The sequence below is a fragment of the Augochlora pura genome, chromosome 3 (assembly GCF_028453695.1).
Source record: "Augochlora pura isolate Apur16 chromosome 3, APUR_v2.2.1, whole genome shotgun sequence".
In the NCBI taxonomy this organism is placed as follows: domain Eukaryota; kingdom Metazoa; phylum Arthropoda; class Insecta; order Hymenoptera; family Halictidae; genus Augochlora; species Augochlora pura.
This window is the reverse complement of record NC_135774.1, coordinates 21,857,763-21,867,617: the sequence shown is the minus strand read 5'-3', so window position 1 is coordinate 21,867,617 and position 9,855 is coordinate 21,857,763. Positions and strand designations below refer to the sequence as shown.

At 35.1% G+C, this 9,855-nt stretch overlaps 2 protein-coding genes across 2 annotated transcripts; both read right to left on the bottom strand.

The window, feature by feature from the left end:
* Nucleotides 1-89: 89 nt before the first annotated feature.
* Atpsyne (ATP synthase, subunit E) lies at nucleotides 90-982 on the bottom strand. Its single transcript, XM_078197325.1, has 3 exons — nucleotides 854-982; nucleotides 335-491; nucleotides 90-197 (listed from the first exon to the last, which is right to left on the bottom strand). Exons 1-3 carry the CDS (start codon nucleotides 962-964, stop codon nucleotides 154-156), a joined length of 312 nt encoding a protein of 103 aa, XP_078053451.1. The 5' UTR covers nucleotides 965-982; the 3' UTR covers nucleotides 90-153.
* Nucleotides 983-3,867: 2,885 nt separating this feature from the next.
* Klhl10 (kelch-like protein 10) lies at nucleotides 3,868-8,476 on the bottom strand. Its single transcript, XM_078197651.1, has 8 exons — nucleotides 8,250-8,476; nucleotides 7,802-8,117; nucleotides 7,234-7,686; nucleotides 6,986-7,155; nucleotides 5,643-5,812; nucleotides 5,243-5,401; nucleotides 4,736-4,940; nucleotides 3,868-4,150 (listed from the first exon to the last, which is right to left on the bottom strand). Exons 1-8 carry the CDS (start codon nucleotides 8,474-8,476, stop codon nucleotides 3,868-3,870), a joined length of 1,983 nt encoding a protein of 660 aa, XP_078053777.1.
* Nucleotides 8,477-9,855: the final 1,379 nt, after the last annotated feature.

Here is a 9,855-nt window from a genome sequence, read left to right as displayed (position 1 = left end):
TGCACATTAATTTATTTCATAAATAATACAATGGGAAGTTCATGAACCATGCCTATAGCAGCTTCTGGATACAAATTTACACATAATAGTTTCACTTTATGAATTTATTAACAAGAAACATGTATACTAATGATAAAGTTACTATAATCTATATTATAGCTTTCCTTTGGCGAGATCATCCAACATTTTTTGTTCAGCTGAAACAAAAATATGTGATTATAATTTCATGTAGGAATATTATAGTAGGAGTTGGGAATTCTTTTAGCTATGCATAGCTTTAAAATATCATAACAGTGATTTCAATTAATCATTAGTTGGTTTATATGTATTTTACCTATTAAAGCAATCCTCCTTTCTTCTGCAAGTTTTGCATCTCGCATGGGCTTCTCAGCCAATTCTTTTTCACGACGCAGTGTTTCTCGTTTACTCAACCGTCTTTGATGGTAAGCTCCATAAGTGACACCAAGGAGTAGAAGACTCCATCGACTCAACTGCATAAAATATAATACTTACAATTATTATTCATGTCAAATATTAAGAATGCGTCTGTTCAATGTTCAGTCCGTAGTAAAGGTTAAAACAATGAAATTCATTAATAATTTAAGATCTATTAACAGAACACAAAAAGAACATATTATTTAAAATTATACTTCATTTTATGAATATTAGTTAAGTATGTCAGAATCCAATAAAAATTATGTAATACAATCAAAATAATTGAAACGAATATTCGTTCGAATAACAATAGAACGTCTGAAAGACTTATTGTCTTTATAGTTGAAAATTACTTTGTCAATGTTTGATTATCGCTTGTTTTTTCATTTAATTTAAATGAAACAGATGATAAACGTACTTTAATAAGAGGAGATATCCGGATAGGTTTTGGACCAGCTTCGACGGCCGACATTTTGCTAGTGCACTGAGTAAGAGATCCTATTCTATGAAAATCTTGTCTACCACACATTGATTGGTACGCACATGTATAAAATACAAATATTCATCCATGTGCTTACTTTAAAATTATGATATAAGCAATTCATTTTTTATTTCTATTTTTCCTACAAACAAATAATAACATTTGATTTAAATGTAGAATATAATTCTTCGGAAATCATAAATGAAATTCTTTGTTAGCTATATGTCACTATATAATAATATACATTGCATTTTTTAAAATGTAGAAAAAATATGTTGTTTATAATAAAATATTCTGGTCAACGTAATATTTAATATTTAATTTTTTAATATTATTACATAGCATGTTGAAAATATCATGTGGCGTCATCTACGTTGGAAAATCCAAGCCATTGACCAATCAGTATTGTGATCCAGCTACCGTCACGCATTACAGTACATACCTCCAAGTCCTGCATTTCTCTGAGCTGCAGCATGCTGAATAGTCGAAGAAGAAGACAAGAGTTGCTTTACTCTGATTGATTGACGATTCAATGCTAATGCAGATTAGATCCTTAATACCGTAATGGAACCTACTACTCCTGCATGCTTTTCTTAATCTCTAAGATGGCATGTTCGCTCCCACAATTTTACTACGCATCCAATCCAGAGTGGATCCTGTCTTAACAGTGAATCGTCAGTCAATCATAGTAAAGCAATTTCTACTCCCATTCTCGCTAACAGAACACGTTGCAGCCGGAAAGTCTTGCAGGAACTTATGTGTGTATCACTGTTACCTCACATTACTCTGATACCACATGTTTGTAGTTACAATATCTCTACTCCATCGATATATAGTGCGTGAAGGATAATTTTTCTCAGGGTATCTTTCTGTGTACACTTGAGGTGTCTGTATTGAGTTCCTCTTAGCTTCATTATAAAATAGAGTCATTTTTATCTTTTCTGTATCATTGTACAATGCCACCGTTTATTATAACGTATAATTAAAGTTAACGAAAGAAAAAAAATTGCTATCAGCACTTACAATTTATTGTATGTGTGTTTGCAGTTATTCGACAAGGTCAAGAACAATTTTTTTGAACCCTAGAGGATCATGTCATTGTTATTTCACTACTTACATCAATTGCCCTACTTTAATGAATTTTTCGTATTCTAGCTCACGTGAAAGTCATAAAATTATAGGTCATTAGATTTGTCTCGATCTTGGCTATCGTAAAAGAAACAGAAACAAACAAATGTTTTTGGCAATTATAATATTTAAAATTTCATTATTCAATTTTCTAAATATATTTTTTGGGGTACTCCTAGATACGCTAGATTTTCTACAGATCTTAACGAGATGTATGAAAACGCGAATTAATTATCAGAAACTAGATAGTCATTATTTATAAGACAATATTTATGCTCTGGGTCTAAACAGACCTGAGTTCAATTAACGTTCAGTTAACGTTGTTATGTCGGTAAGTTACAGTGTCAGCTATATGGTGCGACGATTAACGCGTTGAGAGCCACGTGACGGACACCAAGCTTTCCGTCTAGGCCGCGTAAGTCATCGGTGACTGACGCTTCGCATTGCTGTACCACGATACCAGCGCGTGCGGCCTGACGGGGAAGTCGTTATAAAACCGCGTGGCACTCAACGTGATAAATAACGCCACCCTTGCGGCAACATAATGCATGTAAGATGTGGTTAGGGTTGAACTAGTTTATGAACATTTGCACAGATGTCTGGAAGACGGAAGAAATAAGAATATTGTATGTATATGGAGGGTGCATCTCTACTATATGTGCAGAGCCCTTGCGACTGGTTGCTGGACAGCCGATTCCAGAGTAATGTATCTACAAACGTTGAGTCCCTACTATAAGCGCAAAGCCCTACAATCTGATTGCTAGACAGACGATTATAGAGTAATTATCGAATGTTAAACGTAAGCAATCCCCATTTCTTAGGGATGCCTTCCTAATTGAAGTGGGGGCTGCAGCCGCTTTTCTATTGGTCCTTTAGAACAATGAATGTAAAAATGATGGTTCGACTGTCGAGAAAGTAAAACTCCGAGCCTACCCCCATCCTGGATGGTCAGTGTTCGGATCCGAAATTGTTAAGGTTTAAAGTCACATCTGGAAACAATTACTAAAGTACCGAATTTTACCCGTTTTTGGCGGGCTGACACAAACCAGTCGGGCTCGCTTATAAACACAAATTCGTTTATGACCAGCGATGTGACAAACGTATTTGAACTAAGCCGGTTTTATACGTACCGTATCACTTCAATGAAGGAGAAACGTGTCAGCATTGATCCGGCAGTCCTGCGAAAAATATTTTATCATACTTCTGTATGTTATCTCGGACATCTTGAAAAAAATTTAATTTTCGTTTTTTTTTCCTTTTATTATAAGTTATGTTCAAAATCGTTCATATATGTAAAGTCATAAATCCAATAAAGATCGTATAAAAATGTGTCACAAAAACTGTCAATATAAACATGTTTCGTACAAAAAAAGAAAAACATGGTCAGTTTAACAAATTCGAGTAAATTAGAAATCTGAAGTTAATTTGTAAAGGGCGGGTTATTACGTGTTTGATTGAATAATATATATGGTGCAGAATATTTTTCCTGTTACTTTCAGTCGGTGCTTAGAAATATTTTTCAACTATTCGAGGACTTGTGGTATTTAAATATTATTCTCCTTCCTTGAAAATTGGTAAATTACTTGGAATTATCTGATAAAACATATAAAATTCTTTGAAGTCAACAAAGTACGTTTCTTGAATCGAAAAGAAACGATAGACTAGATCTTTTAATTTTTTGAACACTTCATTTGCTTTTCATATGACCGTAGGTTGATTAATCTCTTTTAGCATCCATTGTCATTCTATTTCAGCTGCCATCGAATTGCAAAACTGTTCAATTTCCTAATTATTCCTTCATAATTCATCCAATCCTCGGAAATTCAGTTTTGTTGATTTCCATTGTTTGAACCATTATTATTTCGTGGCATGGAAGGCGGTGCTGGAATGATTTCGTCGACTATTAAATTCTCGCGATTTTGTTGTGCCTGATCCTGTTGATGTTGGTGCTGATTACGGGGCACTTCTAATGCCAATAATTTTTGTCGTTTTTCTTCCATCAAGCCTTCACGGTGCTTGTGAATGTAATCGTTCACGTTTGGTAGCCCAACGATTACGCAAGCTGAAAGTCCTGAACGATATACGTTCATGTCTGTTGCTTCGTACCTGCGGAACGTATACATATAATCGAACAATAAACTCATTACTGTAAGTAATGAACATAATTTTCATCTGACAAATTTGTTTTTGTTTTTATTTTATTTGCAATATATACTTGAGAACTCTTATAGACTTTATCCTTGAAAATTTGAATATGAATGTCAAATTGCTACATCATCCGCATATTTCGTAAAAATAGCTCGTTTTTCAAAAAATAAAGTATTGCGAAAAATTAAAAAGAAAAGTTAAAAAGTATCTTCTAGGCTCAAAAAAAGAGGAAAGTTTTATGCATTGTTTAATACTTTCGTATATTGTACTGTGCTCAATGAGTGTCTAACAAAGGATTCGGAATTATCGGCACGCAACATAAGGATCGCGAGGGCTACGCCTCCTGTCTCCCGGCGTGCATCTGGCTCACCTATGGTTGCTTAAATGCTATACGCACACATATAAAGCAACATGTCTGATGTACTCCAAGCTGAAAGGGTTGACTCCGGATGGGCGAGTCGTACGACGTGAGTCTTTCGAGGCGTAGCTCTCGCAATCCTTATATCGCGTGCCGTTAATTCAGTAACCAGAAATCAATTTTACCATTCGTTCGTTTTTCCATCGTAACATTCGACGTGATAGATAGTTGTAACGCTGTTGTATCCTCCTATCGCAAATATCATGTCGTCGATCACTTCGATCGCAAAATTACTGCGGGGGTGATACATATCTGGTATCGAGGTCCAGATATTCGTGGCCGTGTTGTATTTCTCTCCACTGGACATTCTAGATATTCCATTAAAACCTCCTGTGGAAAGTACTCATTAAAGTATATAACATTATCTTGATTAATACTAGTCACTAGACTGCGGATTTTATGGATATGTCGCAGAAATGTACAAGTCAACAACAAAACTATGAAGACATCGGAAGAAAATTCTTCTTTAGAAGGACATTAGAGATATATTCTTACATAATTGTTTGCTTACTTATTACAATTATTAACACGATGTTTCTTACAATTAACTTTGACAATTTTTAGTTTGTATAAAAACCCGTAGTCTACTAATCACTTGGCCATTCGCCAAATATAGGTATTTGAATTTATACCGAGTACGTATACACAGTTATGATAAGAAATACAGGAAACTCCGCTTCTGCGTGATCTCATCGAAGCTATCAGCGTCCATTGATTGCACTGTGGATCGTACACTTCAGCAGAATTTAAACACTCACTGCCGTTGAAGCCACCGGTAATGTAAATTTTACCTATATTGCAAAATAAGAATGACAAACATGTCACAATTGCATGAATGAAATATTGTACTGTATTACGTTGTGTGAAATATAATATATTTTGTAGAGAGAATTCAAGAATAATTTTATTTCTTATTAAAACATGTATACAAACGTAAACAACTATATAAATATAAAGAAATTGATGTTATTATTACATTTAATGCGATATATATTACAATTGATGAAAAAGAAAATGGATGAGAAAACATACCGTTTAAAGTTGTTGCGCTCGCATCTGATCTATGGCAATTCATAGGTGCTATTAAAGACCATTGATTAGTCTTGTAATTATATCTCTCTGCGGTATTTTGGCGATAATACCCGTCGTATCCTCCCATCGCATAAATGAGATCGTTATGAACAGCAACGCTAACGTAACATCTAAAATTAGGGGAGTCTTTTTGTTAGTTTAATACATTAACTTATTCTACACTCTGTTACGCCCTATCCTGCAAAAGTATTCGGACGATTAGACATATATTTACGATTTTTACGAGAATTGTGCAAGAAATTGCTTTATCTCTTGTTTCAATAATTATTCTGGTAGGTATATTTCATATAAATACCTGTAATTTCAGTTGAATATTTGTAGTCTTTTGTGCAATTTGAAATCACTTGACAGTCACAATGGTACAATTCCGAATTGGGAGTTAAATAAAATTAAAAATTGGAATCGAATATAAAAACCTTGAAAATTAACTGTGACGACAGTTAACTCTCCGCCGGCAATCTGCGTCTTTCATTCCTCGATTTGTCATTTTATTGTTAATAATGTGTGAAAAGATCTGAAAAAATTCTGAGATGCTTGTTGAAATCTCTAATTAGATATACGAGCCAGGCTCAAGTGAAATATTCAAACCGTTTTGCAATATAAATAAAAATTTTAAATAAAATCCGAGAAAAATTCGATATTCTATAAAAATTCATAATGCTTTAGTTATCAAGTTATTGTCTTTTGGAAAATTGCAACGAAATTGGTCGATCTTTTAAGAGGTATAACTATTTCGAGACTTTTAAATTGAGGAAATTTTACAGTGTTTAGTCCTTATTGATAAATGATAAGGCATTATTTTCGAAAAATATGACTGAAAACGAAATAATGTTGTCAACATTGATTTGTTAGAATTGTAAAAATATAAAATATTTATAAGAATATTCAAAACGCACAGTTTCTTTTATTAAAGTAGTCTCTGGACTTATATTATTGAGATAGTATGGTAATTGCCGAGAAATATATATTAAAATCCATTTTATGTTGACGACATTCAGAAGTGTGCATTAAACGATCTAAACAGTCAATATCTTGAATATATAAGCTTTTTTACGTACAATATCCACGATGTCAAGTATCTCTTGTTTCGAAAATATTTAATAATAAAAACATCGACTAAACCTTATCGAGCTAGGTTGTCGACGGAGGATTAGAACAAATTCGGAGAGAAGTTAACATTAAATTTATGAAAATAAAATAAAACTATATTACGGCAGTATTAATTCGTCACTTGTTTGCTAACCGTACGAATACTTATGAATGAGAGTATACGTATAGTAAACCTTCTGGCGTTCATCGGAGCGACTTCTCTCCATACTTTGGTCGCAGCGTTAAAGCAACGACAACTATTAAAATAATTGGTCCCGTCGAAACCACCGATCACATAGATATTAAAGCCGACTACCGCTATTCCATGGTACGACCGAGTGCCGCTGGGATCCACTTCTTCCACCTTTCAAACATTAATAAATACATTAAACTATGGGATTTCTTGGTATTAGATACGAGTAAAAATAATGGGAGTATGCACCTTGACCCATCGATCGGCCCTCGTGTCGTAGGTCTCTATAAAATTTGTAGCAGTCCTGCCGCTCCATCCACCTATGGCAAACAATATCTCGTGAGGCACCCGTGGCCTCGCGATTTTCGGCGTGGGCACTTCCCTGTCTTTTTGCGTGATGATTTCGAGATCGTATATAAATTTCAATGTCTCGATGATGATGGGCCGGCAAGCATCGTTTCCGGTAACGTATGGATGATCTTTCACGTTCTCGAGAAAGAACTGTGTATCCAATAGACCGAGGCGAATATTCTTCATCAGATCCGCTATATAGCCCTTTCGGTATTGTGGATCGTGATCGATCCATTTCAACACCAACTCCCAAACGGTGTCTTCATTTTTCACATTTAATTCGTCAGCGCCTATCAACGTCGTTAACTCTTCGATCGGTAAATTCAGGATTTCCTCGCTTCGCGAAGCTACCTGAGTTCAATGAAACTGTCATTTTATTTGTTCACTTTCTCGCGCGCACTTAAAAACGTTAACGCTGGACCCGAATGCCGTAAAACACAAGGAGAAACAGAAAAGCGTCAATGACCTGTACAAAGTGTCTCATAACGTAACGGTACGCGCTGCTCTCCAATCCTTTACAGAAATGTTCCCGAGCGAATCTCATGACGGAAATACAGTTCTCCGGCGCTAGATTTTGTTTAAGAAACTCGCTGCAGAGTTCGAGAACGCCAAGAATGTTCAAATAATCTGCGGTAACCAGTAATTGACACACATTCTCCTTGTTCACGTTGATCGACCGTAGATATGCGTATTCCAACAGAAGATTCATCATGTTGCTGTTCACGCCAGGCAGAAGAACATCAGTCTTTTCGCGGGAATGTAACGTAGTTGTAAATAATGTCCTGTGAACGTAAAGTCGTTTACTGGCGAGAACTCAGATGTTACTCATTCAGAAAATCCTAAAGGAAAAAGGTGAAGAAAAAATTGTTGAAAATTTATTCGGACGGACACGATACTGTGCAAAGCGTTAAGACCTGAAGTAGGGACTGCAGGCTGACAAAATCGCTCTGTGTATGGGAAAAACACCTCCATCTTCTAATCTTAGAACAGCATCGCAAAGAAGATTGTTCTGTCGAAAGTCATAGAGCGATTGCATCGCTTGCGTACTCATACATCGCCCGCCGCTCTCGGCTATCAAACGCTGTGTGTTCGTTTCGCATACGTCGATGTCTTTGCTATTATTGTTTGAGTCTACATCCATATCAAATTTCGTGAAATCCAGCCGCAAATATCTTCCCGTGAAGCGACGACGAACACGTGAGAATGTCTTCCAAGTAGATGAAAGTGGTGGAATTTGAAAATGTTCTAACTCTATAAATGAATTGAATACATTTTATGCGATACAATGTTTCTCTTACGGGTGTTTTATATATTTCTATGTTGAGATACATTCGAATAAAATCTCTCTACAGAAACATCTTTAACTGTTTGAGAAACATTGAAATTATGATCGAAGGAAATAATCTTGAGCATCATCTGACGATGATAGCACGTGCAATCATTTGTAGATTCCGCGAAAAGAAGAAATACATACTTGAGGGCACATGAATTTTCAAATAGTCCAGGAGGTTACAGTTTCTTATAGGTTGTCAATGATGCCTATTGTTCTTACGCGGTGATTTTTAAGATTTGTATCTTCAAAGACAGTTGTTTCGATCTGACTAATAAGCGCAATTGTTTACGCAGTCAAAGTAAAACGACACGTATATAAGAATGATTATACCCGTTGAAATTTGAAATGTGTCAAAATTCTGACACGTGGACGGACGGACTTGAAGACCGAATTGTATAACAAAGATTTAAAAAAAAAATGCAAAGAGTAGAACGTAGGGGGTTGGTGACAGAAAGATACAAATTATTTTGTGTGATTTTAAAAAAGAGTAAACGTCGCTACTGGCTGTGACATAGGTCTTACATGTCCGCCGTTCAGTCTAGGACTGTCCTGTGACAAAAGAGAGCCTTACGAGCAAGTTCACGACAGTGAGGTCAATGTTACGTAAAGATTATTCACATATTACATATATTTACCGATTTCGTTAAGGTATATTTTATGTTATTAATCCGTGCCTCCGTAGACATGCAATTAATGATAAAAATTTCAGAAAAATTATTAAATTAAATTAAATCCTAGATAGATATGCGTTAATAGTATACCAACGTATTATTATATTACTGTTCCTTATTCTTAACATTAAATTAGTAGAAAATATCTATTAAATTAGTAGAAAATATGGAGAGATATGCATAGTAAGTATGTACAAGGTATCCCAAAAGTCACTTGTAATCGAGAAATAATGGGTTCACGAGGTCATTTGAAGTAACTTTTTCCTTTTTAAAAATTTTCTCTGAAGCCGTGAATTGCATTTGTGTAAGGAAAGCGTTACTTCAAATAATCTCAGTAACCCGTCATTTCCTGATTTCAAGTAACTTTAGGGACTTCCTTATGTATTATAGACAATCACTCTATTCAGTCATTTTCTATGTTCAATTAATGATGCCATCTGTTGTGCGACTTTAAAACAAATGCTTAAATGTATGACATATACAGGATGTATCGCAATTATTGTGACTTCGGAAAAT